The 19,227-nt window shown below is 36.4% G+C and overlaps 1 protein-coding gene across 1 annotated transcript in view; it reads right to left on the minus strand.

Annotated features, from left to right (window-relative positions):
* Nucleotides 1-19,227, minus strand: part of WDR19 (WD repeat domain 19) — a 39,474-nt gene that overhangs the window by 2,314 nt on the left and 17,933 nt on the right. The window contains exons 20-34 of the mRNA XM_063157408.1: nucleotides 18,633-18,742; nucleotides 17,462-17,519; nucleotides 17,092-17,238; nucleotides 16,902-16,984; nucleotides 15,595-15,678; nucleotides 14,421-14,567; nucleotides 13,875-13,999; nucleotides 12,197-12,309; nucleotides 11,264-11,332; nucleotides 10,828-10,905; nucleotides 6,372-6,468; nucleotides 4,163-4,287; nucleotides 3,439-3,520; nucleotides 2,671-2,821; nucleotides 1,201-1,324 (exon numbers count right to left, since the gene is read on the minus strand). Of these exons, the coding sequence (XP_063013478.1) occupies nucleotides 1,201-1,324; nucleotides 2,671-2,821; nucleotides 3,439-3,520; nucleotides 4,163-4,287; nucleotides 6,372-6,468; nucleotides 10,828-10,905; nucleotides 11,264-11,332; nucleotides 12,197-12,309; nucleotides 13,875-13,999; nucleotides 14,421-14,567; nucleotides 15,595-15,678; nucleotides 16,902-16,984; nucleotides 17,092-17,238; nucleotides 17,462-17,519; nucleotides 18,633-18,742 (1,593 nt within the window). The remainder of the gene's footprint in view (nucleotides 1-1,200; nucleotides 1,325-2,670; nucleotides 2,822-3,438; nucleotides 3,521-4,162; nucleotides 4,288-6,371; nucleotides 6,469-10,827; nucleotides 10,906-11,263; nucleotides 11,333-12,196; nucleotides 12,310-13,874; nucleotides 14,000-14,420; nucleotides 14,568-15,594; nucleotides 15,679-16,901; nucleotides 16,985-17,091; nucleotides 17,239-17,461; nucleotides 17,520-18,632; nucleotides 18,743-19,227) is intronic.

Raw genomic sequence — 19,227 nt, forward strand, 5'->3', positions numbered from 1 at the left:
TTTTAATACTGTAAAAAAACACAGCAGCACCTTGACCTATACTGAGAGATTTATGTGCTAATACGATATGCAACAGCAGACTGTTTTGACACTGACTCTGGTTTGATATTTGAAAATGCCACAGTCCTAATATCTGCAAACACTGTGACATAAACAAACTGTGGCCAAGATGGAGCCTAAATAAATATTGTGCAACATACATTAACATGTACCTTGTGTTTGGCTCATAAAGTTCTGTTTAAAATCCTTTGTTTTCCTAAAGATAGTACTTCTAAAGTATACCTGTCATCTTATTCTGCTAAACCAATAGAACAAAAAGACCCCCATATAATGGATATTATATTTTTTGTGAGACTTAATTCTTTAGTTTTAATAAAGGATGTTAACTCAATATTTGTTCTCTGTTCAAGTAATTTCTCTTTTTTTTCCTGCAATTATAGTATAACAATTCACATGAACCCAGTAAAAACTGTATTAGTTATACAGTAGCTGTACAGGAACTTCCACCAAGAATGTATGCCATCCCTACATTTTCAGTACACTCTAAAGAAACAAAAAATGGTAGAACTTCTCATTTCTGTAAAGATGAGTAATGTGAGAATTGCTGAGGTGACTGCCTGAAGCATTAGCATTGATTGCACTTAATTTCCCAAAAGAGCTTTCTGAAGTTTTGTTGATTTTTTTTTCGTTCAGTTGGTTTGTTTTTAATTTTTGTTTTTTAAGTCTTGGTAGCTTAGGGGACGTGAGCTGTGACCTCCACAAGCTCTTGTACATGGAAAAGGAAAGAGGGACTTCTGTTAGTTCTCTGAGCACTTGAGCCCCTGGGCAAATGGCTGAGCTGGGAAGGCAGCAGCAGCAGTAGTCTGTATTCTCCCCAGTGCACCAACTACACCAAATGTGTGTGCTGGGGATTCCTGGTGCTGCACCTGCTTTCTCAGGAAGCTGAAGTCTCCCAGAATGTCTTCCTGAATTTACTGGCACCCTCAAGTGCCTGCTACTTGTAGGTGGTGAGTGAGGACACTCTTACAATAGTCAAAGACAAAAAGAAATTTGGCAACAGATTAGAAAAACCCATAAATGCATAAAAATATCTGGCTTGGATCCACTAGCAAACTGAAGAAGTTCAAATGAACTTATTTTTAGAAGGGAAAGCAGCTTTGCCTTTACTGTCACAGTGCAGAAAGCACAGCAGGCACTCACAGTTGCAATGCAGTATGGAAGGTTGTTTTTACAGCTGGGACACAGAAGTTCACACTCTGGGAGCTGGAAAGCACAGTAGGGACAGGCTGTGGTTGGCTCTTCTGTCTCAGTTGTGTCCCGACGTCTAAAACAGAGATACAGCTGTGAATAAAACCTTCAAGCTGTTTGAACTTAACAAAGCTGGTTTCCAATGCCTTTGATATTTAGCAAGTGTTCTTCCTTTGAGTTACTTGCATAACTTCCAGCTGTTATTTTACATTCTATCAGCTCCTTCCTTTTAACTATCACCCAATCTTCATCACAATTATGTCAACTCAGAAATAATAGATAACTTTCCATTTAATTAGAAACACCACTATCTTTTAAAAGGTGTAACTAATCCTAATACTTTACAAGATTTCAAAACTCAGAGTCTATATGTATTGACTATAAAGTTATGGTTTCCTTATTTCAGAGTTTTTTTGTGGCGGGACCACAAAGAATGGGAGTAAGAAAAAACTGGTTTCATGATAAGATCATACAGCTTCCAACTGCCTCCAGAAAGGCAGAAGAATGTAAGAATTTCAGAGAAACACCATAAAAACCAGTATCCATAAAAAGCTATATAAGCTGAGACTCTTTAGGTCCTGAAAAGATAAAACTGATAGAAGGGAAATAAATCAATCATGTTTAAAATCATAAATTACACAGAAAAGGGTAAATCTCTCCCAAGAGGAAAACCTACGAGGCCTTAACTAGCTAAGACCAGTCTTGACACAATGGAACTTGTTGTAGGAATCAACTGTCATTAAATATGTACATTTAAATTAAATATTAAATATTTTGTTTAAGCAGAGTGATTGGATAAGCTCATGGAAAGCTTACAGACTTCACAAATAAATACCTAAAGCATCAGTATGAGCTCAGCAAGTCCCTGAGCCTTGGTTAGAGACAAGTAGAATAAATGACAAAAGTGTTACATATGCTTGCCCTACTATTACTATGCTTCCTCCTCTGGCAGAAAATATTGACTAGGATCAAAACAAAACTTCAGATAAGTAAGAAAATGCCAGGAACTGCAGGAACTCCTATATTTTATTTGCCCTCCCATTCTTTTTTATCTTAGCAATTTAGTCATCTAAATCACAGAAGAGCACAATGCTGCTGCTGTAGTAGCCTGTGGTGGATTCTGGCTGTGGATTCTCAACTAGAAACCAACTAAGGCTCTGTGGCTGCACTTGTGTCTGTAGGGAGAAGATGGAAAACACTATTGCTGGTTAGGAAACATTTTAAATGCACGTTGCATTTAAGGCTTATCACATTCAAAGGAAGTCTTTAAATCTCAAAGAAGGGTGGAAAATGGTTCTTAGCCTTTCAAATATAAGACAGTGAAATAATGTGAAAACACTCTACAGGCTTTATGAGCAAAAACATAAAAAGTAAAAAACAGTAAAGCCTTGAAACTGTGTGCATCTGATTAACATCACTCACCTGACCATTGTTTCAATTTTCTTTTTGTATTTTGGATCTATTTTACTCCGATACTCAGGTCTCATCAACATAGCAGCAAAACTGAAGGCTGAGTTTTTCAATCCTGCTCGGTGACACTCAATCACAGCTGAAGTCAGGATTGGCACAATATCTGTAATCAAATGAAACAATTATGTCAAATATTTACCAATATTAATGTTTAAAACCTTTAAGCTAATACAGCTAAAAAAGTACTGATGAAAAAAGACTATTTTTCTTCTTTGTCATGGTACACAGTTGTACAATATGGGGCATTCCTGGAACCATATACAGGAAAACCATGGTTTCAACTCTCACTGCCTCACACTCCTGAAGCTCAGCATGGCAGCAGGAATGTTCTGATTTTAGCCATTTCTCCCAAATCCTGTCTGCACTCTTTAAAGTCTACTTTTCAGTCTACATTTTCCATGTACCCAAAAATAACTTTTAAAAAAGATCGATTAAAAATTGGCGATGAAGTCCCAGAACCAGTCAGTTCATTACACACAGTGCTGAGACTGTGTGGCTGAGGCTGCTCAGTACTGCAGTAAAGTGAGCACAGACTGAAGTGCTGGTGAGGATCCCAGCACTGTGTATGGGAGAGCTGCCTGGAGGAGCATGCAGAGCACACTGTGCAGTTACACTCTTGTTGTTGCCCACAGGATGACAGGGGAGGATGAACCTTGCAGGGCAGTGCTGATTAATGAGCTGCCCCCTGGAGAGCACAGTCCCTCTGCTGTCAGCACTCACGTGATGGGAACTTGCTGATGTTGTTGGCCACACGTATGAGCATCCGCGCTCCCTTCATGTGGTCACCACGTTTCACGTGAATCTGGAACACAGCACACAAACCACATTTACTGCAGCCTTGGGGGAGAGGAGTTCCAGCAGCCTGCTCTTGGCATGCATCCATCCTGCTGGGAGCTGCATGCCAACAGCTCCTTCATGAAACTGAGCAGAGCTGACTACAGAAGGGACCAGAGACCTCAGCATGGCCCTTCTCCAGTCCTTCTGGCCTTCAGCCCAGCACTTGCAGCTCTTGCCCCACTGCTGGTAGAGAGGGAGGCCAAAGCTGGCTGTAGGAATGGTTATCCTGATGGGCATCCATGGGTTAACAAAGAGAAATCATTTGAGCCCCTGCTTAACTTCATTTACTGAAAAGCAGCGATCTACTTATGGACAATAACCTCAAATACAACAACAGCAACAATAATAAATAGTTGTAGCATAGTATTTGTAAGCATGAATGCAAAAGAAAAACAGGAAGCTATAAGTAATTTTCAATTATTCAGTATTTAAAAAAAGAATACGCTACTCAAAGAGGCAGAAACAACTATGGATTGTCCTCCTGAAGCTTGCTGTTGGCATGCACTTGGATTCTGTGATACAATCTATATGACAATATAATTTATGTACACAGAACATCCATACATAGAGTTCAGTAAATCAGACACTGCAACTTACACATCCTTACCTTCACTAAAATATAGCTGTGTAGAATCATAAGGTTTGTAGCCATCTCAGAAGAAATTTTAATCTTCTGGGTCTTTAACTCTGAATACATACTGAAAAGAACATCACGTGCATTTCGATAGTTTCCTTAAGAAAAAAACCCCAACAATTAACAGTAAATTTAAATTTTTCATAACAATATCTTTACTAATGAAATATAGGGAAGCAGAAGTTATGCTGATCCTTTGAATAAAATCATTGCGCGACAATTTCTTTGGAAAGCCACAAGTAGTTGTTTGTCACAGTATCCTAAACAATATCAGCCAGGAAGTTTAAAAAAGAAATTACACTAGGAGAAGTAATCTAAACAGTAGCAAAATATATATGATATATAAATATGATGGCAATTTATATAATGAACTTTAAAAGTGGAAGATGTTTTTAGAGCATTTAAAGATTTTCTTGTTGTTGTCCTTCAATGTCAGATATTCAAAAGCCACTTTTTAAATATTAATTTAGTATACTTTAACTTGATCATTTACTTTGGCAACTCCTTGCCTCTGCAACCAAACCCAACACCTGTCAAGGGGTAGTTAAAACTTGAATGTTATTTCACTAGGTTGTACTGTTTCAAGGTTATGATCGAGGATTGTCCTGAAACCACAGGATTTCATTAAACAATCAATGTAGCTGAAATCAAGTAGTGTTTTGCAATTAGCCTATTCTTAAGATGTTTTTTTCTTGTTTTGTTTTGGGGTTATTTTGCTGATTGTTTTGGGATTTTTTACATTCATAGAGGCTGAGAAAGTCATACTCTTCACAGCTGGAGGCATTTAAAGGAAATTCTAGTTATTTCAGCAAACATTCTCCTTTGCCTCCCTGTATTTCTCTATCAGCAGATGTTTTCACTCTACAGAGCAATTTGTAATGTTTTGTTATACACTACAATTGAATCTAACTGTGAAATTTGTGTGAGACAGCTAAATATCACTTCAGAATTAGTTGCTGGAAAACAACATTATCCTTTTATATTCTATTGCTGACTCTCAATATAAGACAGTCTTATATTGTAATCACGTGATTACATAAAAACAACTTCAAGCAAAACTACACTTAAAATGGCATTCCCAAAGAAAAATACCAAGCAGTATGACTTAAATATTATAATTAGCTGGATTTTTAAGGAAAGAACAAACTATATTGGTGCAAATTTCAAAATCAAGCTCACTGAAATCTGCTGAAGAAAGAGGATGCTGATGTAAAATTGTCTCTCCAGAAGAAACAGTTAGTGCAAGATTGGTGCTTTTGATGACACAAACATGGTGCTTCTTATTACTCTGTTGCAGAACATATTTATACTACTAGGGAATATGAAACACACCATGGGATACTGCATTTTAGATACAAGTTTTCAGATTCAGAGATGCTAATAAATATTTAAACTCCTGAGCCTTTGCATTTCCTGCTTATATAATTAGCACAAATACATTATTCACTTCTATGATGGACTGGGAGATTTACTTGCCAAGGGTTTCAGAGGTTTTTCCACTCCTTAGCCCAGTGCTGAGGAGCAGCCAAAGAGCAGCCCATAAATGTTAATTTCCCTGGGTTATTCCCAAGACTGCTATTTTTCCTCTATAGATTTTTCTTTTACATAATTGAAATGAAAAGCAAGCAGTGTTATGGTAGGGTTGTTGCCATGGCTACAGAGGAGAGTGAATAATGGAGGTGGCAGCTATTTTGCTACTAGCCCTCTCTCTTCTTATTTTTTTCTAACTTTAGCAACCCATTTTCTAACTTTAGCAACCCAAAACCAAGATTAAAGTAAGCATATGTCTGGTCCTTCAACAGAAATCAACTCCCCTGCCAATTTTCCACTGATAAAAGATCAGTACCAACCCAGAAACCATATGCAGAAATGGCAATTCTATGACTTGTAGTAGACAGAAAGGTAAAGCCACAGGCTGTCTCAATCACTATGTTTACTTGAATGTATAAAGAACACAGTTATTTTCCAGAAGTTTCTTTTCCCCCCAATATTTAATATAACAGTGTGAGTCCACAGGTTTTCCCCAAGTCTACTTCCAAATTCAAAACTGAACTTGAATATGATTAAAAGCACCAGTACATGTCTTCTCTAAGTAGAATTCTACACAAATAGCAGCACCCTAAGGAGGGCACCTAAGGAGGCAGCATGAGAGCTGCCATCACATCAGAGAAAACAGACTTACCTGAACACTGCTCCTCCCTGGCAATTATTATGGCAGTTCTGGCAGCATCTCGGTGCTGCTTTAGGGCCATGTACAAGCGGAACAGGTACCTGGCATCCTGAATGAAACCATACAAAAGCAATTAGTACTGACCAAATTCATACTGCTGTGTTCCCTTTCTTGACTTGCTCATCCCAGCAGCACACTCTCCAAAGAAAGCAGACAAGCTTGCTCCATGAAGGGCTCTCTGTATGAACCCCAGCAGGGCTTGGCTGCTGCCCAGGCACAGAACAGCCAGGGCTAGGGCCCGAGGGAAGGCAGTGCTGGCAGGTGCTGGCCAAGCCCTGGCAGGAGGGTGCAGAAAGCCACAGACCACCATGCACATGGGGAGTTGTACAGGGGGAAACCAAACTGCTCCAGCTGTGTGGGCATTGACAGTGTCAGAACAGAACCCAGGGACTCCTTTTAGAAACAGAAGTCTTGCCAGAAATGCTTAAATTGTGTTACGGATCTGGATGCAGACATTGCTTAGTGGGGATGCAGATGACAAAATCTGGCCCCTAATGAATGTATTGTTCTGGGACCAGATGGTGGACATCCAAGAGAGCTAAAAAATTGAAAATTAGGGGACAACTAGCTGAATAAGACATATAAAATTTATGATTAGCTACACCAGGAACTTTTGATAATTATATAACTCAAGAATGGCAAATGCAGCAAACAGTTCACCCAAAACCTGGCAATCTAACAGCAGCCAAATTAGTGAAATAATTTAAAAACAAAACCAAAAAACAGGATGGTAATATTGTAGAAAACAAACATGAGTTCTATTTTTGTAAGTGTACTCAAATATCTAGAAGACTAGTAAAAAAAAATACCAATGAGAGAAAGAATTGGTCTTTGATAAGAAATCAGAGTTTGCTTGGTTTTGAGAAAATTGGGATTGAGGAAATCCTCAAGAGGTAATTCCTAAAAATACAAAATAAAATATAGGAATAGAAAAGAAAGAATAGAAAAAAGTAAATATTAAAAACATTCTATTTATTGATATTAAAGAAGTATAAAAAATAAAAAGCAAAATAAAATTACCTTGCTTATGTTGAAAAGGAAATATTAAGAGCAAAAAAATTGGATGAGTGTCACTATTTTATATCATTAGCAGTGATTTCTAAAATGGGGTCAATACAAAGTAAACCCTGTACATGATAATCTTATAACTAGTAAATTGGAATTAAATTAAGCTAAATATTGTATATAATGGTATGGTTCCAACTTAAATGTAAAAATGAAAAAAAAAAAAAAAAGACAACACTTGCAACTTTATGGAGAGCTTAGCAAAAAAATACAAACCAGCCAATTCTGCAATATTAGTAGTAAATCTAAACACTTAAAGTGTGTATTCTATGTTAAAATGGCATGAAAATTACTACAACAATAATTGTATTAATCAATGTTGTGTTATTCTCTGGAATACTGTGTGGGTTTTGTATGTAAGGCTCAGGCACAGCAAAAAAAAGTAGAAATTCAAGGGAACGGATATATTAAAGATATAAAGATATTTCCTTGTAGAGAAGATGACTGCAAAGATTAGACTGTACTTAAGCAAAGAAAAAATTAGAAAGAAAAAAAATCACAGAAATGAAAGCAAGAGAGAAAGAAGTGCACATGGAAAGAAAAGAGAAGACAAAATTAGACTTCTTTCTAACTTGAATACAAGGAAAAACTTTAAATGACCAAAAGGAATTACTGTTAAATTAATGATGGAGCAGAATTTTAGGCAATACATGATCAGAAGGTTGAACATCATTAAGAATTGTAACTTAAGAATAATGAAATAGTTATCTCGATAATAAAGTAACTGCAACTACTTACATTAACAGATATTAATTATCCACTGTAAAACTGCCTTAAAAAGAAAAATTGCTATGCCCTTAGTGAGGTAAACCAAAAATTAGTAAAATTAGTTGGTTATAATTCTTCCCCATTTCTGATACCACCTAATGGCCACAGATGGCCATTCCACTGATGATTAGCAGAAACCTTTCTCGTGCTGCAGCAGGAAACGATGCTGTCCCAGCATGGACCAGTGGACTTATATGGTATTTGCCATGTTCCTAATTATATTTAACTTAAATAATATATTTTAAATATTTACCCCCCCCCCCCCAAAAAAAGGAAAAAAATAAGAAAAAATGGAAAAAAATTGAAAGTAATTCAAGAAAAAATATTCCCATGTTTTACTTTGATACTCCTACCTTTAAAATCAGTAAGTTAAGGAGCAGAAAATGCAGGAAAGATTTTCTAATACAATACATTTCCTAAGGTCTTTGGAAAATTTGCTATTGCAATCTGATTTAGTATTAGATATTCATCATTTTAGTTTAATTTTTCTTTTTTAAATGTATGTACTCAGAAAATATGCACATGGAAAACAGCAGAACCTTGCTAGATAATGTTCCCCGAAAGAGGGCACATGACAAATTAAGAATATATGTTGAAATTAACAAACACAACAGTTGACATAATCACACATCTAAGAAATAGTTTATAATTAGCCAGACAATATTGTAGCAAAATTTTCGTGAGCATAATAATTTTGATAATATGACACTTCATTAAAATGCCAGACAATTGTTGGCTGTGAAAGATTTAAACCAATCAGCCAGTCAGTAATGATCTGGTTTGAAGATCAATGCTTGAAATGATGAGCAAGTTTCTGCTGCATGGCTACCAATAAATTCACTCTTACTTTCAGCTTTACAAAAATGCCACGACATAGAAGCTTCTATTTTCTAAAAACAATAATATCTTGCGTGATAAATTCAAGAACAGTCTCCATAGCATAATGAAGATAATGATTGCTTTTAAAGCAAATCTATATGATTGGATAAAGTAAAATTTTGTTACTCACTGAGAGAGACTATGGTAGATTGGATTAAAGCATTCAGAAGAACAAGAGAGAGCTTTTAAATAAGGAAAACAAAGCTCTGCACTGAAGTTCAAAACAATGTTCAATATAGCAATAATGGCATTCAAAAAATTCCCAAATCTTTTTTAAAATCTTTAGAACCTCCTCACTATGGAGATCATACTGTAGCTCACTTCCCTTACCCAGTCCCATGGACTTCTCTGAATGAGGCAGCTAGCCTGCTGTTCTGAGAAAAGAGACCAGATGCTACAGTTTCTCTCCACCCAGATTCCAACATAAATATGGAATTAGTCTTGCTTACACTGCTACTGCATAGGTTTTTCATCCAGTGCCTCCAACAGCTTAATTTCCTTTGGGCTCTTGCAGTTGAATTCTGTTTGTTTTGCTATGTTTTGCTTCTCTCATAATTTTATTGAAGTTCACATTTCATATTAGAGGTAAAGTAAGAAGTAAATAATAAAGAGATAGAGGTTTGGTTTGGCTCTCCTTTTTTTACGTTTTACAAAAGCAAAGTTTGCTTGGCCATCAAATGCCCAATGTCTCTAAAAGTCTAAAATCTCAAACCCTTAATTCATACAGAGAGGAAAGAGACAAGAAGTTTCTAGCTTCCTAACAGAATTGTAAACCACAGCTGTAATATTAGGGGTGAAATCAACTTACTGCACTGAGCCCCTGTCATCTCCATAATTACCAAGCCTTATTGCCCTCAGCAAGGCATAATTTATACTTCCATATGTATCATATTGCACCTGACTGTATTTACCATGACTTTGTTTGAGACCCTAAATTCCTTGACTAAGCAATTGACAGTAGACTGCAACACCCTCACCTGAGGTCTGACTTTCCCCAGTTAGCTCACATTCCAGGTCTGCTGTAACAGGCAGTAAAAATTCAAGTGGTTCAGCTACTTAATTCCATGAACTCAAGCCCAAATATGACTGAATGTACAACAAGCTCTATTACCATCAAGGCCCTTCAGAAATCAAAAAGGAGTTGCTGATTTTAAAAAGTCTGTCTGCAACATTTTATGCCTTACATTGATGTTGAACACAAGAACTATTGTAGCCTGGTCAACCTTGGGATTTTGACCTGTATCTCCTACTTTGTACCTTACTTTCTTCCACTGCAAAAGTCAGACCAACTCTGCTCCTGCAGGAAGAGATCAGTGCTGTAGCTCATCTCGAGACATAACACATGTTGACTGTCCAGCTGGGAAAGGCAACAGCCAGCTGGCAAACTGGCAACGACAAAGCAGCTAAGCTTTGTCTCTTACTCTCACTATGAGCATTAATTTGGGCCTCCTCTGTCCAACTACCTGCTTTCATAAAGATGACTGAAGAAAAAATATTGTATCTAAGACAGTTGCTTCCTTTCTTTTATTCCTGAATCTGGAGTTACTGAATGACTCGTGGAATGATCATACAAGTCTTGCTACCTAACGAAAGCAAAAGCACAGTTTGTGCCTACCAATAATTTTAGGACAAAGTAAGCTCAAAGTATCTTGTAGTGCAGAAATGTGACACAACAGCAGTGATAAAAATACAATACCTGGGGCATGCCATCCCCCTCTCCCATAAGATAGTCAATCAGCTGATTTGTTAGGGTTTCATCTTTTGCCCGTCCCACCTATTAAAAAAAGACACAAGAAATTATGATATGAAAGAAAAAGAGAAAAATAACTCACTTACAAGGAGCCTTTCAATAAAGCACTGAAACCAGATAGATATAGAATATGATTTTTTTAGTTCTGTTTGTTCAAATCAGATGATTCTTTGGTTCATCAGCTTTGACGTGCAGCAGTTTGTATTTATTTTCTAATGTGTTGAGAATTTTGGACATGTTTAGATATCTTCTTTACTGATACAGTTTTCCTTCTATTTGCAATCTAACCAAACACACTCAGTGATGCTGGGAAAATGTCATAGTACTGAAGGTAACGTTCTCAAAAAGATGGAGAATATTTTGTTTTAACAAAGTTGCTTACTGTTTCAATGGCCATTTCCATAGCCGAATTATCTTCTGTGCTTGGACTTTGCAAGAAGTGCCTTAATGCCTAAAATGATACAGAAGAAAAGTTAAAATTGAGATACATGAAACTCATTTTTTCTAATTTTTATCAGGTTCTCTCTCTGTGCATTTTGATAAGACAAGTGGCACACTGAATGCTTATCCCAACTACAGAGGTAGCAGCTGCTCTTGAAACAACTGAGACTTTGCCAAATGCTGGTGTTCACCTCCACTAACTGTGAAAGATGTTCACAGCAATGTGGTGAGAACAACTTAATGATTACTGTAATTAATGTCACAATGTGATTAATGTGATAATGTTTTTAATGTCATGGAGCCCTCCATGCCACAGCTGAAGGAGCTGTCATCTACAATGGCCACAATTTGCAAAAATCAATGTTTTTTTTGTGTATGTGTTCAGTATGCAAAAGTCAAACATCTAACAAGCATCAGTTCACAGACTTGTAACTGATCAAAAGTGTGTCAATCAACATACTTCAATTAACATAGTTTCTTTTTTTAAAAAAAGCTTTCAGTTAGGGCATGCTACAGCAATTAAATGAATTAGTTACTCTGCAACCAAGTCTCCAGCGGTCAAGCCAATGAAATGTAATAAATTGCTGCTGCAGATCATGACATTCAGAGATTTATTGACAATAGTCTATCACTGATTCACCCCAAGCTTCTACTGCTATGAAAAACCTATGTGCATGGCAATGTATCATTCATGGAACACAGCCTAGATAACTGTAAACATAAATAGTTTGCTTACATTTTCACCCTTTTTAAAAAATATCACTATGTCTTCAGTTAAGGCACTCACAATCTAATATGAACTTTCCTGAAGACTGTATCTTGAACAGTTTCTATAAACATTTAACTTTCACTGGCTTATCCTTTAGGTACTGACCCGTCCATATTGACCACACAGCAAGAAAAATTTCCCCGCCTGAAAATGTTTCTTTTCTGCTTCAAAATAGAGTGCAATGCTCTGATAATCTTCATTGGTAGTACTTTCAGAACCTGCAACAGACAGATCTGAGTGACAGCAGGGTATTCTTATTAAATTAGATAAAGATCCTACTGAATGAACATATTCCTATTTGTTTTTCTACTGACATTCAAAGAAAATCAAAGCCAGACAGACTCAAATTATGTCTTGCACATTTTTTTACTATTTAATCAGACTAAATGTCAGACTAATAACTGTTTCCGCAGGTCTTACACCATAATGAGATTTCTGTTTTTCACAGAACCATAGAATAATATAATAATTTGGGTTTGATGGGATCTTAAATATCATCTAGTTCCAAGCTCCCTGCCATGGGCCTTTTGCTAGACCATCTTGTTCAGAGTTCCATCCAACCTGGCCTTGGAACCCTTCCAGGGATGAGACATCCAAAACTTCTCTGGACAACCTTTTCCAGCACCTCACCACCCTCACAGTAAATAAAGCTTTCCTAATATCTAATCTAAATCTACTCTCCTTTAGCTTAAAACCATCCCCCCTCATCCTGTCACTACATTCTCTTCTAAAAAACATAATGAAATGGTATTGCTATGATCTGATAATGAATTTTTCCATCATATCCTGGCAACAATAAAGCAGGGCAAGTGATGATGAGATTATCACCTGAATCACTTTCACAGTTTCAGAATATGGAAGCACACTTGTACAAAGCAAGGCTATCAGGGACAATGCAACCATGTGGTGGCAGGGAGTACTACTTAAGTCTTCTAACCAAGACTCCATTCTGCTGACACATGTAAAACAAGGACAGACACTACTCCAAAGGTAGTTTTAAATGCCTTTTCTACCCACTTAGATTACAGCTTGAGACATCCTATTTTGGATAGAAGTAAGAAACTGTAGAACAATTGTGGTCACCTTGACAATCACCTGTAACCATACATCTCCAAGCTAACTCTTGCCAAGCTTTTGTTTCTTCACAATAAGAAATCAACGTCTAAACAAAGAGATTAATTGAAAACATGAGAATTTGGGAGGTAACATATGTAGAGGTGGTAGGTCACTCTTCAAAGGTGCCTCACACAAACTATAAAATTTGGTGCAAATTGACAAGGTGGACTCTAGCTTGATGGCCTAAGATAAAAGGCAGCTTCTCAGTAAGGTCTCCTTTCCAATTCTCACTGAGACACAAGGAGGCCACAAAGGGTCTTAAAGAGTAGAAAAGGGAAAAAAGTGACATGTAAGAAAAGAGCTGGAACCAAGAGAAAAGGAAAAGGAAACAAAAATCAAGAACTGTACCACTGAAATGCTCCATTTTGTATCAAGGCCAAAGAAAGGGATTTGTCAATGGGCACAAGAAAATAGTCTAAATGTCTTATCTCTATGGGTAAACAAAAAAACCTGTAGGACAGGCAAGATTTGAAACGAGGAGATAGCAAAGCCGAAAGCAAAGTCTGGCTTATAGGCCTGAAGTACACACGTTACCAAAACTGGGCACGATGACTGGAAATGGGAAACAAAACTAAACACCCATTGTCTTATGATTTCAAATTGGTTAAAATTAACTAAAGGAACAGTAAAACACAATGCAAGCAAACTATGAGCCTGCAATACTCACTGATGATATCAGCATAAATCTCCATCTTGTTGTGCTGTTGAGCTAATGTGAAAGCTTCATTATTACATTTAGACATAACCAGGAACTGGATGGCAGAACCATAGTCACCAAGCCGCAGGAAGAATCTAATCCAAATGACAAATTAACACCTTAGTACTAATTAGCTTAATGAATACACCAAATGTTTTAGGAATATAGTACAAAACATACATACAAGCATGACACACTTCTGATCCATTTTGTATCTTGATTGTTTTAACTAGGCTCCTAAAATTAACTTAGTATTAATAATACAGAATGGCAATTTTTATTGTCTAAACTTATTACTTCAGGTTAATATAATTTTACTCAAAAAGTCAACAAGAACAAAAAAAAAAAAAAAATCAGTACCTATTTAGTTGTCCAAATCTTAGAGAACTCAAATCAATTAATTGAATTACACAGTCTCCAGCCAAATACATATAACCAGAGTCTAATATGTTAGCAAGCCTCATAAATTCCCAATAGATATAGATTTCCTTTGAATGTGCATAATATGATTGTTACCTGGCCACCATCTTTGCTCCTTCAAGAGATTGTGTTTCTCTCACCATATTAACAGCCTTTTCAGGATTATTTAGGTGATCCAAATATAGTCGAATTACACTATCCCATTGCTTTGCATGTTCATAAGCTACCACAGCTTCTGTGTACCTGCAAAATAATGGCTCCACATCAGTTTTAACTTTGTAAATAACTCTTCATAATATGGTGCGAAGGAAACAAAATATTTTATATCTGTGAGATTATTTTGTGGTAACTTCCTTTCAGTTTGCATGTAATCACATTGCTCTGCATTTACTATGTTGTTTTTGGTTTTTCTCTTAGGAAAATGGAAAGCAGAGGCAATAGAAAAATGTCTACCACAATACTATCTTTAACCTACTCTGCCAGTATATCTTTTGCTATATATTAAAAACAGTTCATCTCTTCCATATGAAATCCCCGGAGGGCAAGAGAACAATAAAAACCAAACGTGACAGCTAGGTGTACAATTTTAAAAATAAGACCTCTTTTCTGTTCTGTAGACAAGATCAAGAAATTTCTCATTCTTTCACTATGTAATTGACAGAAACAGTATTTTCTAGTCCCATCATTGCAAACATTGAAGTCTGGTGCTATTTCATATTTTCAAGTATCATTATTCTGAAGCAGTTTACTTACACTAAGAATTGAAGGAACTACATTCTGTGATTAAATACAACCTATCTCGGGCTTTCACTTCAGCTAATAACTTTGCATTATTATTATGCAAGTGCAGCCATTAAGATGTACCAATAATGTGATTCTAAAATGAAAAAATTTCTTTCATGATTATTCTCCCTTTGTGTGACCTCTAAAATCACAGCTAAGGAGTTGCTAGAAACAAACTGAACTTGAGTACTCTGCTAAATGGAATGATGTTCAGTACTTCAAAACCTTTGATGATTTTTGTTAGAAAGACTGGAAAACAATTAATTAGAAACACATCTTTGACACCAGATGAATGTCCTTAGATTATGTTTCAAATTTTTAATACACAAAGGGTAAACTTTAGTTTACATATTTTGGAATCCATTTTTACAAGACTATTTTATCCAAGTTTCAGTATGCATTTTAATTTATTTTACAAAAGCACTCATGTAAAATAATAACAACAGCAATAATAGGTTTTATATTAAAGAAGAGCATTCAAAAGTACCTGCCATCTGCTTCCTTGGCCTTTGCATATTGTAGGTGAATCTTTGGAGATGAAACCTGAGGAAGAAGTTCACCAACCTTTGCCCTAGAAAGATAATAGTTATTTAATAAATACAGGTGGTTCAAGTTTTCTCTGGTAAAACTGGCATATTTATATCAACACTGAAAAGGAGTCTGATAGAAGAAACTGAACATAATGGATAAGCTTTGAAGTAATTTTAATATTTTCAAAAAGCTGCACTTTGTAAGAACATGAAATTACAGATTGCTTTAGGAGCACACAGGCTTGAAGACAGTCTCTTCTCTTTTTTTAAGTCTTAGGTCTATAAGCGTAAGAAGTGCCAGACCAACAATTTTTACCTCAGGTGTTTTTGGATTAAAAAAAGAAGGATAGCATTAAAACTCTAACCTGAAAGATCTATAAAAACCAGCAAACTGAGCAGTTGGCCTTTCAGGACAAAGGACATGAGAGACTCAACAGAGGCTGACCTTAAATCTCACCTCTCTGACTAAAAGACGGGCATTCTTCAAACTGAACCTCCCTCTGCAAGAGTAAACGAAGCTTGTACCTCCCACTTCCCAACCCAAGATGATCATTAGATGCAAGCCACTCCCCTTCACCAACCACTCTCCTGGCTCATTTTGATACTACTGATAATTCTCTGATAGAATAAAAAATTTATTTTTCAAATAAATGCACAAAATATTCCAACCTAATCTTTAGAGCACTCAATGTAAGAAGTCTTACTGAACTGTCTGATTGGTTCCTAATGCGAGGAGTCCATAAAATGCAATTAGACCAGAACTGAGTCCTTAAATGTCTCAGAAAATTGGACTTTTCCAATGGACACTTCACAATAATCAAATTAACTTAAAAAAAGAAAATTATAATACTGGCTACTCTTGAATAATTTCCAACTGTCCAAATACTCAGTCTCAGCTATGCATGTTATAAAACGAAGAGATCTAATTAATTAAACAGTAACTACACAAATATAATTCCGATATTCAATGTGCATTAAATTCAGTGTGGATGTGTGCATGTGCACACACCCACAAAGGACTTGAAACTGCAGGAAACTTTAAACATAACACACAAAAAAAGGAAAAAAATTATTTCCCATTTACAGTAAGACTATATTAAAACAACATAAATTTCTGAGAGAATCTTTAAGCCTGAAGTTGGAACAATAAAATTAATGAAACATAGTTAATGAGGCACTTTTTCTATTCAGAGAATCATTCTTTTCCAAAGAGTGCCCCAGAAAATCCTCTGAAATGTACCATTGCCCTGAAACCTGTACTTACCAGTTTTTACACCGGATGTACACTGATGCTGCCTTGTCATAATATTGTCCCTTTTCATACAGCTGAGCAGCTTCTGAAAATTGCTACAATATTAGAAACCATTAAAATATAATTTCTAAATTAAGACCATAAATAAATTACTAACCTAGTGAAATCACATATTCAGCCTTATATTAACTCTCTTGAGTACCTTCATATTCTCCAGGATAGCTCCACAGTCTCTTTTTAGTACCCTGCTGGGATGTTTCAGGGCCTGGTTCACCCCTCGCCGGACATCCCCCATTCGAATGGACATCTGAGCCACTCCAGCAAGGCAAACTTCATCGTGCTCTTGGTACTGGCAAGAAAATGGAAAGCAGTAACTATAGAGTACACATCAGAAACACCAGGTCACAAAAGAGACTGTAATCAAGCATTGAAACAAACTAACAAAATATTACAGACTTACTAACATTTAATTTCGAGCTGAATTTAAAATCTGGAATTCAAATGAGTCTGAAACATGACAACTTAATGTATATTGTGACAGTACAATGCTATCATTACTAAAAAGGAATTACCTTGTTGTTTCCAGTGATTCCCTTCTCATAATGTGCCAGAGCATTAACATAATCACCCCTAAAAGAAAACTGGAAGTTATACAGAGAAATATTTTCAATAGGAAGAGATGTTTGACTTTCTACCACATTATGCATGTATCTGTTTTGATTTATACAAAATGACTACAGAGAAGGTTGTGAAGTATGTAGAGGTGGACAGTAACATAGGATGTCATGGCACTTCCTATGGACTTAATCAAGCTCTTAGTCAAAGAGGCAATTCCATCTCTCAGTTCTGTTCGACAGGGACCAATAAACCTCCCTTGAAAGGCAGAAAATAGAAATAATCTATCTGCAAAATACACCTCAGTGGTCTCAGCTCTATTCCAGATTTTCCTGGAAGACAAATGAAACTAATCTTTGAAATTATTTAGAATTTTTGCAACACAAAATCAAAGGCAATTTTTTTTCCTGGAGTATATTCAGAATTCAAGTTCCAGATGGTTGCATTGTTTCATGTGTGTCCATTCCTTCCCTTCTGTGACCAGCAAGTGTCCTCTCTCTCTGAATGCCAGGTGTACTGCCAAGGGAAGGGAGTTGTCTACAAACTATTAACAGGTAAGTTTTTCCTCTTGACTTAGATATTAAACAGACCAGGCATCATCTGGGAAGAATTAACTATTAAATAGACTTTAAAATCATGTCAAATGATGTCTTGTCAAATGATATCATGTGTTCTGTCTTTCAGGGATTGGTAGCCTTGAAATTTGACACACCCCTGCCTAAATGATTTAAGAAAATAAAGGCTTATAGATATTTAAAGAAAGACAGGCAAAAGACATGGCTTTCATCCAATGCAAGAAGTGTTAAATAATTGTGACTTTCTCTATTTTCCAAGCACATGCCTGCACCAAAGTGTTTATATAGTAGATGATGCATATAGTATATAGTGGACCTACCAGTGGCAAAGAACCTACATATACCAGAATTAGTGAAAAGGAACTATGATTTACTAACATGTCTCTAGCATGAAAGATTCCTTGCAAAACTACTCTTCCTCATACTAGAGCTGTAAGACCTCACTGAATTGTCTCTTAGCAATGCAGTCATCTGAAATATCTTAGTTCTGTGTTCTATTGAGCTTGAGTATTGGTTTACTATTGTTATGCTACAACCTTACAGGAGAACTTACATGAATTCAAGCTGCACTGCATATTCCTTTGATATGAAAGGGATCTGGTCCAGGGCCAGGCGCTTAGCCAGCTGCAGTGCTTTGTCCCAGTGCTGCAAGTCTTTTCGCATCTATTAACAAACAACAGTAACATTGTCTGAAGCAAGTATCAAATTTGGACTTCTATTCTGAACTTTAAATTATTCTAAATACAAATATTGAGCTAATATTCTACAAAGATTCAGGCAATTTGAGAGATGTTCATCCTGAAGGATGGTCTGTTAGGCTGACCCTGGAAATGACAGGCCTGTCAGTCTCACTTCAGTGCCTGGTAAAATTATGGAGAAGATTATTCTGGGAGCTATTGAAAAACACTGCAAGGACAACACACTCATTGGTCACAGCCAGCACATCTTCATGAGAGCAAAGTCCTGCTTGACAAACTTAATTTCCTTTTATTAGAAGGTAACCCACTTAGCTGATCAAGGACAGTCAATTGATGTAATCTTTTTGGCTTTCAGAAAAGCTTTGAATGTGGTCTCATAGAGTTTGTAAAATGTCCAGCCCACAGCTGTATAAACACATCAGGGGATGGGTGAGCAACTGGGTCATGAGT

The sequence above is a fragment of the Melospiza melodia genome, chromosome 5, assembly GCF_035770615.1.
Source record: "Melospiza melodia melodia isolate bMelMel2 chromosome 5, bMelMel2.pri, whole genome shotgun sequence".
In the NCBI taxonomy this organism is placed as follows: domain Eukaryota; kingdom Metazoa; phylum Chordata; class Aves; order Passeriformes; family Passerellidae; genus Melospiza; species Melospiza melodia.